Here is a 23,833-nt window from a genome sequence, read left to right as displayed (position 1 = left end):
GTTCGATGTGATTGGAGAAGATATTGTTCAAACTATTGAGGCGTAAATATAAATGTTTATGAAGACATCTATCGTGATAATGCAGATTAAAAAAAGGGACATGGGGAGACAATGATATATGTAGCATTCAAAATTGACAGTGGATCATATTTATTGATGTAACATGGAAATAATAATGTAAAGAAAGAAGATGAAGCCGTATACCAAATTTGAGCAAGCGATCGTTTGTTGCTTGTGTAATTATGTACCTATTGACTTTGCATATGATTTACAGATGCAGCACAAGCATATTAGGACAGACTATTTATCAGTAAAGAAAATACTTAGAACACATAGCCAGCGTTGTCGCGATTTTCGGGCATCAGAATATGTGGTTTTGTCAAACGTTTTCTCGACAGCCTAACAATGATATATATATATATATATATATATATATGAAAATACTAGATTCCATTGAACTATAAAATTCTGGTCTCCGTGTAACAGATCATTTCCATCTGCATCTCTTAACAGTGATAATGATTGACCTGTTAGCACAGTAAGCAAACTTTGTAACACTATTCTACCGCTAGGGAACAAGAACGATTGTATTAATTACTAGATTTGCTGTCCGGCAACCATTCGTCGGATTAATAAGTGACTTAATGTTATGACCAGAGTAATAGTTGAGATCAAAATTCAGATATGTCACGTGGTCTGTAACAATGCAAATAAGTAAAAAACCTCTGCCTTTTATTTCTATCCTTTTAAAACTGCTTTCGATATATATAGTGACATCAGTTTCCAACCACACGATTCTTGAGCTCGAATATACAGTAAGTGAGAAGGCTTTCGTTGGGCGCTCAATAGCTGTCATACATACGTCACTGATTGAAATCTACTGGTCATGGCTTCCCACTCGGACATGGGATGAAGGGTTGCGCAAGATCATTTGCCGAAATTGCAGAATAAAATCGTTGGGTGCCGGCTCATTGGTCCGGAATTATATGTTCGTGTGCCAGATCGAAGTTCCTGAGTTCGAGTCCTGTATCTGAGACCAAGGATTTGCACTACTGAGAAGTCTTGGACGTAACAGTCGTCCAGTGCTTTCAGGTTTTCAATGGTGCTCTAGCTTAGATCGATTCGTGAATTAAACCGTTAAAATAATACGATCCTCACAAACTGACACAATCGATAAACTAACAATTATTGAATATTATCAACCATTCAAATCGGTACATTAGAAACAAGAAGCAATCTCTGAGAAATCAATCCTTGTTATGCAAATTCATGTAGAGATTTGAGATGTTGGATACATCGGATGCTAGTATTTCATATAAATGTATTGAATGCTGATTCTCTATTTTTCTATTATTCTTCTCCTCCATGACATTGTCCAGCGCACTTGGTCACTACATTGTGTCATATTTTTGTTTTTGGACTCATTGAGTAGCATGCACGGTAATAACACAGTTACTTGTTTAACGGTATGAAGACAATCAGTTTACACAATTTAGACATTGGACATATTGAATTTGACCTTACAGTCATAACAACTGTTACATCGCAATTTTAAAATATACACATTCAAAATCCTTTTCTAACTAATTTATCTTTAGATAGTCAGGTTATACTTATTTCAAGCTCTCGTCATAAGACATCCGTTCACACTGATATTTTTGATTTGTCTTGTTACTGTTTCCCTTATGCCTTTCTTCTTCAGATTAAGACAAATACGTTTTTCTACACAACACAAAACACGCAATGTGATTCCAAACTAAATGCAAATCTATCAACAGTTTATTGTTATGATGTCAAACATTTTATCTCATTGCAGATCACTCACAATCATGATTTCAGTTGGACATTTATCGAAATTATCAGCATACGCTCTCTTATTTTCTGAATCTTAGTACTAAACATTTCTAAAGTTGGTGATCAGATGATCACCTTTGAACCACTATTAGATTTTACTTGCTTGTCATAATTTCTGACGTGAACCTTGTACTTACTACTTTCGTCAATTTCAACATGGTAGAAATTAGTGAAAGAATAGTTGAAGATTACAAATGTGAGCCGCCCCCAAATCACCTTTTGAACACAGGTTAGTAATTTCAGTTCACATGATTTGTCTTGCATTTCCGAAGAAATTTTTTGGAAGATGGGGTGCAATAAATTCATTGCCGTTGAACCAGCAGAAATATATTTTGATAATATTAGTTTTCGGTCTCAAAAGTCCGGAATAATGAAACAGTTTGAATTAAAAAATATATCTGACCGCGTGACACGTTTACACATTTTGCCTCCAGATACCAAGTACTTTCGACTGTCGTATAAACAGCCGGTAAGTCTTTAATATGCTAGGGATTCCTTTTAACTGTTTGGAACTTTATCTCGATCTGTTCAATATATTTTACAAACCATTCTGACTGTTTGCAGCTTAAAAGGCTAATGCTTGTTCTCCTTTTTTGAAAATAACTCTGGCTTCTAACTGGCATAGTCTGTTGAAAGAGACCACCCTACCTGTTTCTTATCTATTGAAGTTTTGCAGTAGGACAATGGACGACCTTTGCTGTTTAGACACAAAATTGAGTGAATTTCGCTTGGAAATCCAGGACTTGCTATCCTAAGTCTCATTGGTTCGTCAATTATACATAGTCTTGACACTCAGTCTTCATTACCAAGAATATTATGTTAATATTATCTTAATGAATTCTGTGCATAGTTCCCTGGAGAGTCCGTGGCTCACTGAAATTATTCACCGCTGTTATCAATATAGCTTGTAGATCACCAACGTAGATGATCTATGTCGAAATGATTGGAGGCCGACTCGAGCTAGACGTGAATAGTGTGACGAACCAACTAACGTCGAAGTCACACCTCGTGGTCAGCACCTTACGTGGACTACCCCCATTGACGTAACAAGGTACTATAGATGCTTTGAAGACTGTACAACACAAAGGACGTTATTACAGAAATATATTAGTTAAGGTAGATACAGGCGAAAGTAAGACCACTGCTGCATGGGCCAGTCCATGGCATACGATTAACTAATGCGCGTTGCTTGTACATGACCTTGGCAGGGAGCGATGATCTGTTCGACATTCAGTGATCCAACTGCCGGATGATTTGGCTAGGGCTCAGTGACATTTCACTGGCCCTACAATACTCCCCCACCAGATTTAACGGCCGTTTGAATCGGTACCAAACATGTTGGGAGCAGTCGCGCGCCGGAGAGTGCCAGACGAATATTATAAATCCTCCAGGTATTGCTTATCTGTAAAACAAATGAAAAGGGGGCGGCAGAAACTGGTCGGGAAACAGCGAGTCATAATATGTTAGTAGAACGTTGCTTAAACGTAAATTGATTAACCATAGAAATAATGAAAAGAACAAAACGTTTTATTGTTCTATCAAGTCGCGCTGAAATATATAGCCTTGACAAGTAATTCAGTTCCTCCGATGACAAACGTTAAGTCTGCCGCAAGAGTAATGATGCTATAGCGATAGTAGGATAAGTGTATTATCAATCGATGTCGATGTTTGTACTGTCATTAGTTTAAAGTTGTAAGTCGGACAGTGTCGTTGACAGCTATTAATTAGTGTCGAATTCTAGTTATATCTATATCTAACAGACTAACCGTAAGTACAGAAGTATAACCGTGAAGAGTGGTCGTGATTTCGTTGTGCAAAGCTATTGACCAACTTGTAGTCAGAGTTTGAAAAGTCGATGACTGCTGTTACAGTCAGTAAGGGTTGAAGGCTACAAATCCACAGCAAAGGTGGCACGATGAAGTCTCTAAAAGATGGTAAACGGTGAATGCTGCGTGTTTGTTCGGTTAGTGAACAGAAAAATATCGAAAAGAACATAAGAAACCAAGAGTGTCACTCTGGACTCATGTCAATGATACCCGTGAAAAACGCTGTCAGTGTAGGGATAGAGGCGACAATATCGTTTTCAGTTTGCAGGAGATTCGCTCGACTGCATAAACTGATGATTCGCGCGAATGATATTGTCGTCAGACCACCAATTGAACTGGACAGGTTGTAAATCGTCGAGTAGTTGAACAGCCGATTGATTTACCGGAATCATCTGTTAAATAACAGCCACGAGGAAACAATACTTCATAAAATGAAGTACGACATCGAAGTAGAACAACTACAATAGTTCAGATGTGTTACAATGTCAAGTCTAAATAACATCGTTCTTACGTATACTGACAGTTGCACTGAACGTTCGTTTAAGCATTATTAGCGTAACAGTTGGATGTGTGAATAAAAACATATACGAAAACTATGGTTGGGTTCGTGGAGAATTTTCGAGGACGTTTAGATATTTTCCAAACCCGTATCGCATGTAAATAAACCGAAAATAGAATTAAAATGACTGTTGTGTAATAAGGAAATGGAGCCATGATTTACCGTGTGAATTATTAGCAAATACAAGGGGTACAATAAACATTGATTAAAATGGTAACCACCAATGTAACTAAGGTTTAGAGGGTCCAGGTAACGTGGCCATTTCGTAAAAGGATGATACAAAGAGCTTATTACCTAGCATTAAGTGACATATTAAGTACGACATGTGTACTTGGGACATGGACTAAGCGTGCTCGTGTACATGCAATATGTTTTACCACAGTATGTCGACTAACGAGTCATAAATGTACATGATTTCGACTAAAACTTGACGGCAGTGACAGAATATATGACTAGTTTACGTGAAAGCAACTACGAAATGTTATCACGCATCATAAATATAGTACGAAATAATCTAATGAAATTATGAAACTCGCCTGGGTTACTCTTACCTCTAAGTAATGAAGATATGAAGTAGGCAGTAGTTTGAATCTGGATTATGTACGAGGTACTGTTGATTAAATTTTTCGATTAACACAGCATTGTAGACTGAATTTGTATAAGTCCAGAATTAATTTAAGCCGAATACATAGCATTACCTGACGAACAGTCTAAACGAGATCTAAGATCGCAGGAAATTTATAGTTCAAACTCACCGTAAATTTATAGCATTCGTATCCTCTGTTTGGCCATGGAACTCAGCAATTGGAAATTAGGCAGACAGTGGTAAAAAAGCAAAACATTCTAGTGGATAGTGGTTAAGCAGAAAGATGAATTTATAGTCGATAGTTAATCTTGTCTTATTTATACCACCGGATAAGTTACAAACAGATGTGCGTTCGTGTTGCCTTGTGGCTATACTCACGAGTGGTTGATATTTTAACAGACATATTACACAGGAGCATTTACATGCTGCTAATGCTTGTTAAAGAACCACGATAGCCGATTGTAATCGTAGTTGATTGGTTAGTTCTGTCGATTGAACTAAGTATCTAAGTTTAAATACTAATCAACATTGACATGAAGCAACGAAAGTTCACAGTAACAGATTAACATAGGCGATGATAAAAATAAAAAAGAATAAGTATAGAATACAATAATAAAGATTATAGTGATAGGTTGCGTTATTCGAAGTCTTGCTCACCAGTGTAGATCACCAACGTAGATGATCTATGTCGAAATGATTGGAGGCCGACTCGAGCTAGACGTGAATAGTGTGACGAACCAACTAACGTCGAAGTCACACCTCGTGGTCAGCACCTTACGTGGACTACCCCCATTGACGTAACAAGGTACTATAGATGCTTTGAAGACTGTACAACACAAAGGACGTTATTACAGAAATATATTAGTTAAGGTAGATACAGGCGAAAGTAAGACCACTGCTGCATGGGCCAGTCCATGGCATACGATTAACTAATGCGCGTTGCTTGTACATGACCTTGGCAGGGAGCGATGATCTGTTCGACATTCAGTGATCCAACTGCCGGATGATTTGGCTAGGGCTCAGTGACATTTCACTGGCCCTACAAGCTTATCAGGGTAGGACGTGTTAGTCGTTTATTAATGCAAATAAAGACTCAAATCTTGACCTACAACAGCCTTTCAAAATTTTGAAGTCTCTGCAAAGTGGTCATAACATACAAAACACATTAGCAAGTATTGCATTGCAGTGTCTATTATTTTTTTAAATTTTCGCCCTTAATTTAATATGTAAACAAAAAGTAATCTCTTTCAAATATGATTTTTTTACAGTTACATACGAAATGACTACGCACTAGCCACGCACATTCTAGAACCTGTTTTAACGTGTGTTTTCTTCATTAAGAGTGTAAAATATGTCATCAAGTTATCAATGTCAAGTGCATGTACTGTTCCTGTCCGGTATAATTTCGCCATTATGTCACCGCAGTGTATCTACAGTTTTAGCTCTAAGATAGCGTTTTACGGTATCATTGCAAATATTTTCAAAAGATATTATTTGGTACAATGTAAGGCTTTATTTCAACGAAAATAAGCCAATTAAGTTTACCGATCGAAAGTTGTAAAATCAAAATGACAGGTTTAGATATGAAAATACATGAAACGTAAAAAGCGGGGAAAAGCTATGACAACAATAAAGAGACATGGTAATTTATCGTATAGTGAAATGGAATGCTTATGGTTAATTAAAAAAAATATTGTTATCTGATATATACTGCTGTATAGCTAAAGTTGCATATCTAATATTGCATGCTTGATATGAACTCGTACGTTTCCTATGACATAATCATTTTCCGGTCCAAAGTGGAGGTAATTACGTTTGTAGCGTATACCTTGAGCGCTTACAGACACTTCGAGTGGAATTGCACAAGCTGTATGTGATTCAAACGAATTTAACTGAGGTTTGATTCTTTAACTTATTCTGACAAGTTGAATAAAAAGCAATAAAGATTCCTATTAGCTTTATTAGAGTTCACTTTGTGAATATGTAGATATTTTATTTAAGACCGGTACATTTTCTTGAGAGATGCCTCAATAGTAGACCGGTTTTGTTTCTCTTGTCTTCATGTTGCTTTTAGAAGTGTTTGGTACCTGGTTATAGTATTACGTGCCATCTGATATTTTTCCCTGATAAGCCAAGTTACTATGAAGACTGTATACGTGTGCATACTGAAGTAAGCAAATATTTATAATTGTTCTTTAATGAATGTAAAAATAGATTCAACACCTTCATTTTAACTTTGTTACATTCAACTACACGTTACTTCCTATTAATGATGCTTTCAGCTGCAAAATTTGATCAACTAATATATTTTTTACGATGAAGGACCTCGTTATTCATTTATAGAAACGTTTCATAAAATGATCACGCTTTTTATTCCACTTTTGATGAAATCCACTTGTGTTTATCTGTGCCAATCAAAGTTTATGACTGATTACAATGAAAAACAACTTGATGCATCTACATTATAATTTGATTAGTTGTAATGCAGAATATTGCAGCAGAAATCAGTCGGCCAGTTAATCATAATCAACATAAAAACTGCCGCATAAGTAAATTACTTTAAGCTGACACAGCCCATCAGTATAGTCAAGCAAGATTATTGGAAAGAATTGCAGAGCAATCAGGATAGTAAATGCATCAGCAGTAGTAGTGTGAGTAGTAGTCGTAGCGATAACAGTAATACAAATAATGATGAAAAACATCAGATATAGAAAATATGGTTCTGTAAGTAAGAATGAGCTTATGAAATTAACAATACAAGTACTTTAACCCAAAGAATAGACTCACTTACACCACTGAGATCATTTTTGAGGCACATTATCCAATATTTTCAACAATCAGTTCTGTTAATCATTTGGATTCTAATCAGATAGTCTTCATCTACCTAAAAGGTCAAGTCCATCAGTCAATGGATTCATGGATTTTAGGACTATAGTACCCTGGGTTATACAAACTGTATGATGTTTTATTTATACAGTAGAACGTATTAAAACTAATTCACTTCAACAGGACAAAAAGCCGTTTAACTACTTGAAACAACGTACCCGCTTGAGTTAAACTAATTATCAATATTTTATCTGAAATATAATAAATAACGTAATATTTTGTTGAGATAACGATGTATTGCCTGATGACAGTAATAATCGGTTGATTTGGTGCTATGTCTTTAGTTCACTATGGCATTCTCAGCACTAAAATTCTCAGATTATAACGATTGCTAGTAGTCAACTTAGTTACACTCTGTGAGTTTAAGTCAGTTTTTATTGTAATATCTAATAGTTCATCGTCCGCCTAAGCTACAAATCTTCCCAACCACAACAGTTCGTCGTCAGTGTTTACTAGAACTAACATAAAACTTCTTATAATTAATTCGCCTATCTGTAGGACAAAACTCAGACAAAGTTAATACAATGCATTGATATAAAAATCAACTAAGTTGGACACCGATTGGATATTGAGAAGCACTAGACAATGTTTAGTCTTATCATAAGACTAATCAGCACTGCAGACCAAACACACAACCATTGGTCTCATGTGCAGACACCTAACTGCTAAGTAACTGAGCCAGATACTAATGATGTGTATGTCTAACTTTAATCAAATCATGATATTAAGAGACCTTATTCCATAGTTTATGGCGGACGACTGCCTCACATCCGATACCCTTGAACTCAAAAACACCCTATACTGTTAATAATACACAATATAACTTGTTTTTCAAATTTGTTTTGTATTCACCTGAAAGGATCATGAGAATCAGTTAATCGTTCCAATCTATGCTTATCCTGTGATAGGCGACTTTGAGTTTCCAGAGTTCATTGAATTTCCATCAACAAATATTGGGAAAAAGTGAGCATATTTTCTAGCTATTAATGCGTTTCATCTGTTTTTCTTAATAACTAATTATTAAATGTAACTATACAGTTTATAATGTAAAAGTTTATTTGTGTATGAAGTAGTCTGTTTACGGATTCAAACCTTTGTACTCTGATTCAAATCAACATTATTCAATATCTTAACATGAATGAAACTCATTATTTATGGCAAATTATTTAAATTCTCCAAATTTTTCGGACTAAAACCAAACTAAATTCGAGCATTTAAATAATTTGCTTACGTTTCCAGAATACAAATTCATTAATAATATGGAAACCAAAAATTCCTTTATCACTGCTTAGTTTCCAAGCATGTTTATAGAAAACAACAAACATTAGCTTTTTTGGCTAAACGGTTATTCATAAAGTTATATTGTATTGAACGAGAACACAAGTTGGGACAACCAAATGTATTATAATACAACATTACAGAATATCTTGGTAAAATCTGGGAATCATACAGTAAACACTTGATTGCAAAATACCCATTAATTGTTTCAGGCTTTGCTGTCCTTTTGCCTCCATACCAATCAATCTCTGTTCTCATCCTCTTCTCTACGATTTTCTCAACCGTCTACCCCTAGGCGTTCCACATTCGATTGATGACACGTACTACATATATCTATCGACATCAGTAGCATACACCGTATTGTCAAGAAACTTTGATCAACACATGTGAAGAATAACAAAAGCAATAATAGTTTATCCTAAGAAATAGTCAGTTCATACAAACGCACTAAAGATTTTTATAAGATAATGGTTAAACTACCATGTTACCGTGAATTTTGATGATAAAATCTCTTGAATAAATCTTCACTAGTTTGATGAAATAGTAGTGTGAAAGTTATGCCTTCAAAGTTTTCATCCAACTTCTCATTTAATGACTGGAGATAAAAGTATTAAAAAGAATAGATACCAATAATAAGTATTAAATTCACTTGGTATTATTTGCTTGTATCTTCCGATTGTTGTTAAAGTCTGCAAGTGATAAGCCTTTTACTAACATATGTGCATCCTGTACGGACCGCTTAGAATTGTCTTAAGTAACAAGCATTATATGCAAATATAGATAGTGGCTAGCAGTGGAATCCAGAGTGCGCCAACAAGAGCCTGATCAGTTGCAGTCCTAAATAACAATGGGTAGGTAAAAGTAAAACAACATCATGTGAATTTAAACTTCATCCCATTGCACAAGCAGGTGGTTATTAGTATTCAGTAACTAAGTGGATAACGCGATGGCGTTTGAGGTGAACAACACTGGGTTCGAGTCCCGGATTGAACATTAACTCTGGGATCCAGGGACATCCAGCTGACCAGTCCCAAATAGAACGAAATGCACGTCCTGCATTCTACTGTCCATCTTTACTGATAATATTATTTTGTGAAAGTAAATGCAGAATCAAGGCTATGTTATGTGCACAATCAAACCGATATAAATTGACTTTCACTTATGAAACAAGTTTACAATTTCCGTGAGTCGTAGTTTACTTCAAACTTAAAATTTGAATCAAAGAAACTAATCAATTCAAATAATAAAAAACACACATCCAGAATACATTTAGTTTCTTGGACAAAATAACTGAATATATTAACCTTGTTATAAGATTGATTCCTAATTAAAAAGTGGATGCTTCCATCTATCTGAAAATCGTACAAATGTCTCAATTCTAGTTAATTATGCAAACTTCTCAAATTATCCTTCTGATACGAGGAAAATATTATTTTTTGAAATAAGAAAACTGAAATGGTAACGTTACATGAAGATAAAGTTTTTAATGTGATGGCATGTCATTTTATTTTAGTTAAAGGATTTTATAATTAGATCCACCAGCAAAAAAAATGTGTGTAAATTAAACATTCAAAGAATTCAAATCATTGAAAATGACAAGGATGACTGTTAGCGAAATTCATGTTAATCATTTATATGCGATGCCAACTCTGAAACATGAGTATCGGTCCAAGTTGTTATACCACAACATCACTTTTAGATTAAATTACCATGACTGTTATGACTTTATTTCCGGCTTTTTATCACGTGATTTATCCATCAATCAAAATACGACTTATACAATCTTCGTACTGTGTCAAACCAATGACGTTCGACTGATATGAACAGCCTAGCGTCTTATTTGGTCATATGTCTGCATAGCTCGTCCAATTGAGTCCAGAACACAAACACTAGCTTCTGCAATATGAATCATTTATTTCTAACATACTCGGTTTATTTATCAACCAGACAGACCACAACGTACCATAAAATAGAAAATAACATTTGTACAATATTTGGCTAAATTTGGCTGTGAACGTGGGAGGCAGTAGTAAAAAAACTGAACCGTAAATCGTACAATAATAAATTATAGGTCAAAATAAAGCTTATAATAAGAGGAATATAAATATACATAATCTAATTGTTGAATAGTTATACCATAAGAATGTATAGATAATATTAGTCAATTAATATGACTCAGAAGTTACTCGTGATTTAATCTTCGCTCGGATATAGCAATGACAAATCCCAGAGTAATAAAAGCAGAAATAATTTCAATGGTAGCAGAAAATAGTAGGTTTAGAAATGGACTTGGGAATTGTAAAACTAAGGGAAGATAAAGAGTGAATGTATATAGATCACTATATGTTTGTAAGCCACGTTACTCCAAGCCTCTTACCATTGGTCATGATAGTCACGTGGACCCCAAATAATTAATCTGAATCATGATTCAGTCCACTCGTCTAAAACTTCATGAATTAATCTCACGTTCGGATCCGGCATCTTCTACAGTAATCCAAACTTCGTGTTGAGGTAGGCAGATATTGTACATGTCTCGAGGGAGATGCACTAACTCATCAAGCACTTTATCATCATTACTTTATTACCATATGCCTAACCTCAAAACATTGGTTAATTTCATTGTAGGTTAAATCATGGGAACAAAAATCATATAATAAAAATCGTATATGCAAAACTGTTTTACTTTCTGCTATAGTCAGTTTTTCTTTGGACTATCCAAAATCAAAGCATTTCCTTGGAAAATATTTAATAAGAATTGATTGAAGTTAGACTTTAACACCGTTGGATGCCGGCTCAGTGGTCTGCAAATTAAGCATTCTCCCAAGAGACCGAAGGTCCCGGGTTCGAATCCCGCGTGCGGGTTCGTGGATGGCCACTTTTCAAGAGTTGCTTACTAGGACTAAACGGCCGTCCAGTGCTTCCAGGTTTTCCATGATGATCTAACTTTAATTGACTTATGAACTCAACTATTAAAAATATACCAGCCTAAAACCTCCATATACGTATGCATAATTAATGGTGGGCTAATTTCACGTTATATTTGCATTACATTTATAAATGTTGTGATTCCTAAGTTAGTTTAAATAAAAGACTGCATCAATATATTGGTCCTTGAGAATATCAGACTACACTACTCACATGCAATTTAGTAGGCGTTATACTAATTTCAAAAAAGTGGGTACAAGGGTGATTTAATATTCATGATATTATACATTATCTCATAACTAATTTCAAAATAAATTGTGATGGAGAACCCGATTCTTATGGCTTCTAACTTTAAAATATCTTCCTGTTATTTGAAAATGACTATTTCAGTCAACAAATATTCCGAAACGACTGGTCACCTAGTCAGTCAGTCCAAGTCCAAGTCGCCATACCTCATTAGCAATACAACATGAACATCGAATTCATAGAAGTAGTTAATTCAATGGTAGTAATATATAAAAGAATTTTTGTGCATACGGATATGGTACAGCAAGAAAGAATTAGAAAGAAAGGTGTTAAGCTATTTAAGAGAAGACAAAGAGTGTATAGACCGACGCCATTATGATCGATTCTGAGTCATGTCACCCAGACTCTAACCATTGATTACGATAATCACGTGAACCCCAACCAAATAGTTTGCATTTACGAAGATGGCTCAGAATATAAGTTAGTGATTTAAGTGACTGATGCCACGTTCTGATTTGGCCGACCCTAACTTCCTTCCAACGATCTCCAACACTAGTCAGCATTGCGCGTCGTGGTAAACGATATTCAGGCGTACGTGACACATGGCCTAACCATCTCATTTGATGAAGATCTGCAACCTCATCAATTGTATTATATAATTTAATATATTATTTTTTTCCTTCCTAAAATAACACTTCATTTTATTATTCTATATGTTCTCTATTATGTAACAAGAAAAACCCATCATATCCCAATTAAGTCTTCTTCGGCAGTCGATTTTGAGTTTCGAATTCAAATTATACATATCCATCCAAGTTTCTCAATACAACCAGTGAAAGGTAATCATTGTTATCATTCACATTAGTTGACAGTTTGTTTCATATTTTCAACATATCGTTATCTAAACAGTGCACTAATCGCAGGTTTCTATTGAATTTCATACTTAGTATTTATACTATGTTATATTTATTTATGCGTATCATTCTTAATCACTGTATCACAGGTTCATAGATGGCTAATACTACTGTAGCGAAAGAAGATTTGGGCATCAGATATCAACTATATAATGCAAACTTATGCACTGTGTTTGTAAAATATGAAAACAATGAATCAAATATATTATTTGCACATCTTTCATGAATTGTCACTTACAAACTACATCGTCCTTTTATTCCTGTAGCTAATTCGATAGCTTTCAGTTTTTTTCTTTCTTTTCATTTTCATTTTTTCAGTAAGAATTCTACTTCTAATGCCTTATACATATCACATATGTCTGTTTGAATAGGTAGAAAACACCATACTATTACTACTACTACTACTACTACTACTACTACTACTACTACTACTACTACTACTACTACTACTACTACTACTACTACTACTACTACTACTACTACTACTACTACTGCTGCTGCTGCTGCTACTGCTGCTGCTGCTACTACTGCTGCTGCTGCTGCTGCTGCTGCTGCTGCTGCTGCTGCTGCTGCTCTGCTGCTGCTGCTGCTGCTGCTGCTGCTGCTGCTGCTGCTGCTGCTGCTGCTACTGCTGCTGCTGCTGCTGCTGCTGCTGCTGCTGCTGCTGCTGCTGCTGCTGCTGCTGCTGCTGCTGCTGCTGCTGCTACTGCTACTGCTGCTGCTGCTGCTGCTGCTGCTGCTGCTGCTGCTACTGCTGCTGCTGCTGCTGCTGCTGCTGCTGCTGCTGCTGCTGCTGCTGCTGCTGCTGCTGCTGCTGCTGCTGCTGCTGCTGCTGCTGCTGCTGCTGCTGCTGCTGCTGCTGCTGCTGCTGCTGCTGCTGCTGCTGCTGCTGCTGCTGCTGCTGCTGCTGCTGCTGCTGCTGCTGCTGCTGCTGCTGCTGCTGCTGCTGCTGCTGCTGCTGCTGCTGCTGCTGCTGCTGCTGCTGCTGCTGCTGCTGCTGCTGCTGCTGCTGCTGCTGCTGCTGCTGCTGCTGCTGCTGCTGCTGCTGCTGCTGCTGCTGCTGCTGCTGCTGCTGCTGCTGCTGCTGCTGCTGCTGCTGCTGCTGCTGCTGCTGCTGCTGCTGCTGCTGCTGCTGCTGCTGCTGCTGCTGCTGCTGCTGCTGCTGCTCTGCTGCTGCTGCTGCTCTCTGCTGCTCTGCTGCTGCTGCTGCTGCTGCTGCTGCTGCTGCTGCTGCTGCTGCTGCTGCTACTGCTGCTGCTGCTGCTGCTACTGCTACTGCTGCTGCTGCTGCTGCTGCTCTACTGCTGCTGCTGCTACTGCTACTACTACTACTACTACTACTACTACTACTGCTACTACTACTACTACTACTACTACTACTACTACTACTACTACTACTACTACTACTACTACTACTACTACTACTACTACTACTACTACTACTACTACTACTACTACTACTACTACTACTACTACTACTACTACTACTACTACTACTGGAAGGCCACTCTGATGATAACCTCAGCTTATTCACAGTAAAAATATAACTTAGAAAATATGGACTTAAACTTTATCAATTAATGTTGTTGGTACCTGCTGAAAATTCAATAAAAAATTATAGAGATCATCTGATTCACTTAAAGAGGAAAGCCACCAGAAAGACAAATTATTCGAGTTCAGTGGAAATGGGTATGATTACGCCACGATTTATATCAACCAGAATATTTATAGACATGAATGTGTGCAAGATATAAAAATAATAAGTAAATGTATCTACCCTTTAGCAATTAATTTAAAATAATAATAGTAGTTGAATGCATCAGTCGATTTAAACTATACCACCATGGAAAACCTTGAAGAACTAGACGATCGTTTCGTCCTAGTATGGGAATCCTCAACAGTGCACATCCACGATCTTACACGTGTGACTCGAACCCAGGTTTTTCATGGTGGTTTAGCTTATATCAAGTCATGAATTCAACTATTAAAAATTACTACGATCTCCGCGAACCCCCATTCTGATAAAATAGTCTTATCAAGAGTTTTACATATTTTCGGTAGTTCAAACATAAAATGAACTCTTCACCATGCATTTTGATCAATAACCAATTACTTTATGAACCGACAATACTTCGTTTTTATACTGGGAATTTTTATGGTAATTTCCTAGCTTATGTCCATTTCTAAAGTTCTCTACATAAAGTACTTCCTTAACCTGTCTAGTTATCTTCCAGATTCACATAGCAGTTTAACAAGTATTAATGGATGTAAACGTGTAAGCGTACAAAGATTTCTCATATTCATTCTATAATTATGAATACATTCATCCGATGAATCCCAAATAAGATAAAACACGAGTCCTCGATACCGTTACTAGTCACAGTCTCTTTATTTTATATGGATCATGAATAATGTTTTATGAGAAGTATTTTTTTTGTTGAAATTATAAATTATGCTAAATACTGATGATTCAATGCGGTGGGAAAATGAAGTTCTGTAAACTGTGTTAACAAGTAAAATGTTTGTTGATTAACCTATGAAAGATAGTTTGTACGCATATACTTCATAAACTGTTTCTTACTAGATAAGTTCACTTATGTTTCCTGCTGAGCTGGATGTTTTTACAAATAACAAATGAGAGTTACCTAAGAGCGTAAGTACTAAGTGTATGATGACGATATGTTAAGGACCTAGGTGAGGATGGTCAAGTAGATGATTTGATCCTGAACATTTATAAGATCAATTGGTTGAAGCATTTATTACTTAGAAAATAATCATCACTTTCTGATTATTTTGAAATATGTGTCTCTAATGTTTAGTTTCCTAGCAAATTCTTATTTTTAATCTTTTCTTCTCATATTATTAAGTTTCTTCAGTTTTAGTAGTATATGGTATGGCAACTAAAAGTCGTTCTACATTTATACTTAATTAACATCCCCTTATCATTTAAAATTATCCCTTAGTTAATCTAAATTCGTTTTATGTTAAATAGGAGTTTTACATGCTGGTCAAATCACTGAATTGTTAATTGATTTTCAACCAAACAGCTATTCAACATGTGAATTAAAATTCGAATTACATATTGCTCAAGTTAATTTTCAACCAAAATGTTGTACAGTTATTGGAAATGCATTACCTGGATTAGAAAGGTATGTTCTAAGAATTGGGGTATTTAATTTGTTGTAATTAACTAACATAAATGATTTAACCAGTTTTGATAGGATTACATCTTATGTCTTTGTACAATAGGCTTGAATCGGTTTATAATAATATTGTTCCATTTCAGATATCATTGCACTAGGCTGCTGGTTCTAGATACCCTCTAACTTGTTCAACAGACATGCATTTGTATTAGAATGTGTTTTGTGGAGATTGTAGTAATTTCAATAGTTGAGATCATGGCTTAATTGAAGCTAGACCACCATGAAAAACATGGAAGCATTGGACAGCAGTTTCGTCCCATTGTGTGACTCCTCAATAGTGTGCATCCACGATCCCGCTTGCGGAATATGCACTTATTCGGGAGAGCTCATATTTTCTGACCACTAATTTTAATGCTTAACACCAAAAAAGGCAGAATGCAAACACCTACAAATATTAGTTAATTAGTCAGTTATATGTAACGAAGAAACTGGCTTAAGTGTGTATTATTTCCTACTAACATACCTTATTACTACAGAGAGGTGAAAGTATCAAAGCCAATTCCAAAGTAGTAGAGATCGTAACAGTACTAGTGGTAATAATGAAAACATTAGCATAGAAAATATTACTCGAGTTTACTGAACAATATTTTTAAAAAAAGTTTAATACTTTATACGAGTATAGGATAAACGTTTTAATGAATGATCCTTAATGCTCCCTGCATGTTTCCATAACCCACAGTTTTTCATAAATTCATCTTGTGCATTACTGTGTTTACCTACAACTTTTCATTGATTTCTCAAAACATTTTTTATTGATAAAACATCATTAGAATACAAGCAGAGATGGATGGTGGCTAGCAGTGCAAGCAAGGATCCGTGCTTCGTCCTATATTGGGCTCATCACTCGGATGTAACTGCATTTCAGATTTGATGTTCATGTAGGAACTTGAACCCAGTACCGTTAGCATCAAACGCCATAACGTGATCTACTTAACTACTGAGTACTGATAGCCACTAGCTTGTAGATGAAGGTGAAGTTCGATTCATTGTTGTATTAGTTATTTGAATCTTCTCATTAATGTTTAGGACTGCAATTGATCAGGATGTGGGTACATCCAACTGACAAGTCCCAAATAGAGTGAAGCATGCGTCCTAGATTCCACAAACAGCCACTATCCATCTCTGCTTAAAGACGCTTGTGACTTAAGGCAACATCGTGTCAATCGGTACAGAATGCACATATGTCAAGAAGACTGATCAATTACAGTCGTAAAAATCAATGGTCTGATTCAAACAACTTATACAAAAATCAGTGCACCTCTAAATTAGCTGGGCTGTGGTTAGAAGTGGAGTCTAGATTATATTTTTGTCCTATTCAGTTTGAACAGATGAATTATGTTGTGTTCTATTCAAGCATTGATGCAAACGCCAACTTCATGATGAAATTATACTCGGTTGATGAGTCTCAAACTGAATAAAACACGTACACTATCTGACTTAAACTGCTTGCCACGATCGCAATGTTTTATAAAGATTATGAAAAGAGCTATATCTATACAGTCGTCATAGTAACATACTTTACTAGATGTTGAATTTCTTATCTGGTTTACTTTCTTAAAAAAATAGTTCTCTTGTAGTATTTTTTTCACATCATTTAATAGAGAATCAAAACTGGATCCATTTTACGAGTGAACTATTTCTGTCACTTCTTTTTCTCTTCACAGTTCATCTCATTCATGTTATGATGACGATGAAAATCTCTCAGAATTACTGGATACAAATCAATGTGAAATTGGTCAAAGCTTACCTAATCGACGAATGAAAAAGTCAAAATATTCCTCACAAATAATAAAAAGTATAAAAGTGAGTGAATACTTTGAAATATTATCACAGTAGATCTAAGTAATAAATACTAATTGAATAGTATCAGAAGGGGTTTTGTGGAGATTGTAGTAATTTCAACAGTTGAGATCATGAGTCAATTGAAGCTAGACCACCATGAAAAACCTAGAAGCACTGGACAGCCGTCTCGTCCTAATATGGGACTCCTCAGTAGACCATTGAGCTGGCATCCAACGGTGTTAATGTCTAACTTCAACTAATCCATGAAATTGAGCAACACATCCACCAGTGGGGTTCAACCGGGTCAGTTGTGAGGTAGTAACTCACTGATGACAATGGTGGATGTGTCGCTCAATTTCGTGGACTAGTTGAACTTAAACGTTAACACTGTTGGATACCGGCTCAGTGAACTAGTTGGTTAAGCGCCTGGCGGGGACTGATAGGTCCGCAGGCCACCATTGTCTTCTGTGAGTAACTACCTATACAACACACATGGTTAAACTCCATTGGTCACAGCCCTCCAGTGCTTTCAGGTTTTCCATGGTGGTATAGCATAAATCAACTCATAAATTCAGCCAGTGAAATTAACTGAATACCGATGAAGTAATGAATAAGCTATCCATTCATTAATGATTATGTTTACTTTAGTGATAGAAATCAATTTGTTTTATTTATCAAATGAAAAGTGAAACTCTAAGACCCATACCCTCATATATTTATCGTCACTAATATTGGAACAAATCATTGAAAATTGACTTCCGTATAGTGAATAGTGAAGTTGAAATAGGTGTTTTAGTCATCAGGTTGGCTTCGAAAACTCCGCCTGTAGCTCTTCTAGAGTTACTGCCGGTCCCAAGCCCGGGTAAAGGAGGAGGGTTGGGCATGGGGTTAGCGTCCCCATCCCGTAGAAAACTAACTCGCTAAAAAAACGCTTACCAGAAAAATAATTCAAACCATTTTAACTCTGCCCTGAGAGTTAGAAGGTCTTCATTTAGAAGAATTATGACGCTTCATGGTGAAAGCCGAATTCCTTCGGAAGCCACGAGGCCGATGCCCCTTCTAACAACCAGAGCAAAAATTTTTATAGGTACATGGAACGTTAGAACAATGTGGGAAACCGGGAAGACCAGCCAAATAGCAACGGAAATGAGGAGATACAACTTGGCAGTACTGGGAATCAGCGAAACCCACTGGACCCAAGCTGGACAGAAAAGGCTAGCTACGGGAGAGATGCTGCTATACTCCGGTCACGAAGAGGAAAATGCTCCACACACTCAGGAGTCGCTCCTATGCTGTCCAAAGTAGCACGAAATGCACTTGTAGGATGGGAATCCCACGGATCCAGAATCATCAAAGCATCATTCAAAACAAAGAAGGAGGGGATCTTAATGAATATTATCCAGTGTTATGCACCCACCAATGATAGCAACGACGACATTAAAGATCAATTCTACGAGCGGCTGCAGTCAATCATAGAGAAATGCTCAAGAAAGGACCTCACCATTCTGATGGGAGATCTAAATGCCAAAGTCGGAATAGACAACACTGGATATGAAGATATTATGGGACGACATGGACTGGGAGAGAGGAACGAAAATGGAGAAAGATTTGCAAATTTGTGTGCATTCAACAAATTAGTCATACGAGGCACAATATTTCCACACAAACGTATACACAAGGCTACATGGATCTCACCGGACCACACTACAGAGAACCAGATAGACCATATTTGCATCAAAAAAATTCCGAAGGACAATGGAAGATGTGAGAACCAGGAGAGGAGCTGACGTAGCTTCAGATCACCACCTAGTTGTAGCCAATTTAAAACTGAAGCTAAAAAAGAACTGGACAAGTGGACAAACAGCAATACAAAGGTTCAATACAGCCTTCCTTCGAGATACTGACAAACTCAATGAATTCAAGATAGCTCTCAACAACAGATTCCAAGCCTTTCAAGATCTACTGAAGGAAGAAGAAACTACCATGGAGGAAAACTGGAAAGGCATCAAAGAAACATTGACTTCAACGTGTCAAGAGGTTCTGGGCCTAAAGAAACACCATCATAAGGAATGGATCTCTATAGAAACACTGGACAAGATCAAAGAAAGGAAGAACAAGAAGACAGCAATTAACAACAGCCGAACACGAGCAGAGAAAGTCCAAGCACAAGCTGAATACATAGAAGCAAACAAGCAAGTGAAGAGGAGCATTAGAGCCGACAGGAAGAAATACGTGGAAGAATTAGCAACGACGGCAGAAAAAGCTGCTAGAGAAGGAAATATGAAACAGCTCTACGATACAACGAAGAAACTATCAGGGAAATACAGTAAACCAGAGAGGCCGGTCAAAGACAAAGAAGGCAAGCCAATCACTGAAATTCAACAACAGCGAAACAGATGGGTAGAATACTTCGAGGAACTCCTGAATAGGCCGGCTCCAATGAATCCACCGAACATCGAAGCAGCACACACAGATCTTCCTATAGATGTCAACCCACCAACGACGGAAGAAATTAGAATGGCCGTCAGACAAATCAAGAACGGGAAAGCAGCAGGACCCGACAACATACCAGCTGAAGCACTGAAATCAGACGTCGAAGTAACCACAAGCATGCTTTACCCTCTATTCAAAAAGATTTGAGAGGAGGAACAAGTGCCAATGGACTGGAAAGAAGGACACCTCATCAAGATTCCAAAGAAAGGAGATCTGAGCAAATGTGAAAACTACAGAGGCATTACACTACTGTCAATACCAGGGAAAGTCTTCAACAGGGTGTTGCTGAACCGGATGAAGGATGCAGTAGATGCCCAACTTCGAGATCAACAAGCTGGATTCCGAAAGGATCGGTCGTGCACAGACCAAATTGCAACACTACGGATTATCGTCGAACAATCAGTTGAGTGGAACTCGTCACTATACATCAACTTCATTGATTATGAAAAGGCATTCGACAGTGTAGATAGGAGGACATTATGGAAACTTCTTCGACACTACGGAGTTCCTGAGAAGATTGTCAATATTATCCGGAACTCATACGACGGACTACAGTGCAAAGTAGTGCATGGAGGACAGCTGACAGATGCATTCCAAGTAAGGACCGGAGTCAGACAAGGCTGTTTACTCTCTCCCTTCCTCTTTCTTCTGGTGGTCGACTGGATTATGAAGACCTCGACATCTGAAGGAAAACACGGAATACAATGGACAGCTCAGAACCAATTAGACGATCTGGACTTCGCAGATGACCTAGCCCTCCTATCACGTACACGTGAACAGATTCAGATAAAGACAGCCAATGTAGCAGCAGTCTCTGCATCAGTAGGCCTCAGCATACACAAAGGAAAACCAAGGTCCTCAAATTCAAAGCGGAGAACAGCAATCCAATCACCCTTGATGGCGAAACTCTGGAAGATGTAGAATCCTTCACATATCTGGGAAGCATCGTCGATAGACATGGAAGTTCAGATGCAGACGTAAAGGCGAGGATTGGCAAAGCAAGGGCCGCATTCCTACAATTGAAGAACATATGGAACTCAAAACAACTTTCAACCAATATCAAAGTGAGAATCTTCAATACGAACGTCAAGGCAATTCTACTGTATGGAGCTGAAACTTGGAGAACTACAACAACCACAATCAAGAAAGTACAAGTATTTATAAATAGCTGTCTACGCAAGATACTCAACATCCATTGGCCGGATACCATCAGCAATAGCCTTCTGTGGGAGAGAACAAACCAACTTCCAGCTGAAGAGGAAATTAGGAAAAGACGATGGAAATGGATAGGACATACATTACGCAAATCGTCAAACTGCATCACGAGGCAAGCTCTAACTTGGAATCCTGAAGGGAAGCGGAAAAGAGGAAGGCCAAAGAACACATTACGTCGGATAATAGAAGCAGATATGAAAAGGATGAATTACAACTGGAAGGAGCTGGAAAGGATTGCCCAGGACAGGGTTGGATGGAGAATGCTGGTGAGCGACCTATGCTCCTTCACGAGGAGTAACAGGTGTAAGTAAGTAAGTAAGTAAGTAAGTTGGCTTCGAAATCGTTTATGGGAAAAATGATACATAGGACAGATGTATACAAAAGTGTAAGGTTTCTGTATCACCATGTTAAATTTAAAAGTCTATATATGTGTAGTGAACCACCATCCAAGTAATGAAGACTAATTTATTGTTTAGCGCAAGATTACAGAGTTCTTTGGTAAAATGTGAAAACTGTACATTGAATACTTCATTTGCAAATCTTCTATCACTTATCCTTTACTTCCTTCATGACTCTTCCAATTCTCAAATCTTTTATGTTTCCCTATCTGTTTTCTTCAGTTCAATCTTCTCAAAATTTTGCTACCAGGCATCTCATTTCTGATTAGTGTTACATACTACTTACGTCTGACGATGTAAGAAGCATACACCACATATACATATCACATTGAAATCTTTCTTTTAGATAATTTTTTCTTTTCTACCAAATGTACGTCAAGTTAGCTTGTGCTAGATGCTCATAACTTTAAAAGATAGTGTTTCATCTTGAACCTATTTCTGCGAAACAGTAAATAGGATTGTCTGTTAGCATGTAACCACCAATCCATCAACTTATCTATGTTATTATATTAGCGCGTAGACATGTCGTTATGTTCAGTCAGTCAGTCAGCTACAATGTAGGACCAGGCACATATGTGCATTGGTCCAAGTCGCCATACCTCATTAGCAATACAACATGAACATCGAATTCATAGAAGTAGTTAATTCAATGGTAGTAATATATAAAAGAATGTTTGTGTATAAAGATATAGTACAGCGAGAAAGAATTAGAAAGAAAGATATAAAGTTATTTAAGAGAGAACGAAGAGTGTATACACCGACGCCATTATGATCGGTTCTGAACCATATCACCCAGAGTCTCCAACCATTGATTACGATAGTCACGTGAACCCCAACCAAATAGTTTGCATCTACGAAGATGGCTCAGACTATAAGTTAGTGACTTCAGTGACTGATGCCACGTTTTGGCTGGTTTGGCCACCCCTAACTTTCTCCCAACCGTCTCCAGCATTGCACGTCGTGGTAATCGGTGTTCAGGCATACGCAACACATGGCCTAACCATCTCATTTGATGAAGATTTGCAACCTCATCAGTCAACTGATTTACCTACATTCCCTAGTACCCTACCTACATTTAACATCATTATTACTTACCCGATGATCCTAGCAGATGCAAGCAATATTTCTCAGACATCTGTGATCAAATACTGGTTGCTTAGGAATATCTTCTACTCTTAGTGATTACGTTTTGCAGCCGTGAAGTAGAACAGAACGAACATGATCAAAATTTTTTGTATTACTCATATTATGATATGTCGTAAACGTTTTCAAATATCTTATCCTTTTCTTCAATAATTCTTTTTTTCTTCTTCAATAAATGACAAATAATTGTACATACTTATCATTGGGTAAATGTTTTCTTTATACTGTTGTATTGTAGACCCCAAAATATGAAATTACATGTCCACATCATTTAGTGAAATTTCTTTTGGGCAGTCAAGAAAACTCATTTCTAGTCAACGAAATAACACAACAACAGAAGGATTAACTAGACAACAGAAAGTATGTGAATGGAAAAAGATATCTAATTATTGTTATTATTCTGTAAATGATATTTAACACAGTATAAAGTACTTTAGGACGAAAAGCAAATGTCTGGCGCTTTGACCGGATCCCAAACCAATGGTGCACATGGGCTCCAGTATCCTGCGGGAACAAATGGCGTAT

General features: G+C 37.0%; 1 protein-coding gene across 1 annotated transcript; it reads left to right on the top strand.

Annotated features, from left to right (window-relative positions):
* Window positions 1–1,350: 1,350 nt before the first annotated feature.
* MS3_00000767 (uncharacterized protein) lies at window positions 1,351–23,665 on the top strand. Its single transcript, XM_051208412.1, has 8 exons — window positions 1,351–2,083; window positions 2,127–2,323; window positions 6,900–6,995; window positions 8,571–8,674; window positions 12,896–12,999; window positions 16,067–16,223; window positions 17,942–18,080; window positions 23,547–23,665. Exons 1-8 carry the CDS (start codon window positions 2,011–2,013, stop codon window positions 23,652–23,654), a joined length of 978 nt encoding a protein of 325 aa, XP_051064341.1. The 5' UTR covers window positions 1,351–2,010; the 3' UTR covers window positions 23,655–23,665.
* The last annotated feature ends 168 nt before the right edge of the window (window positions 23,666–23,833 follow it).

This window comes from Schistosoma haematobium, chromosome 7, assembly GCF_000699445.3.
Source record: "Schistosoma haematobium chromosome 7, whole genome shotgun sequence".
In the NCBI taxonomy this organism is placed as follows: Eukaryota; Metazoa; Platyhelminthes; class Trematoda; order Strigeidida; family Schistosomatidae; genus Schistosoma; species Schistosoma haematobium.
This window is presented reverse-complemented; position numbering and strand designations above follow the sequence as displayed.

What these genes read in the sequence shown, in the direction of transcription:
- MS3_00000767 (XM_051208412.1), top strand. Translation starts at nt 2,011, where the DNA reads ATGGTAGAAATTAGTGAAAGAATAGTTGAAGATTACAAATGTGAGCCG. An exon ending in GTATACGTGTGCATACTGAA is followed by an intron (nt 6,996 to 8,570) that starts GTAAGCAAATAT and finishes TTCACCTGAAAG; the next exon opens with GATCATGAGAATCAGTTAAT. An exon ending in TCAACAAATATTGGGAAAAA is followed by an intron (nt 8,675 to 12,895) that starts GTGAGCATATTT and finishes TTATGTAACAAG; the next exon opens with AAAAACCCATCATATCCCAA.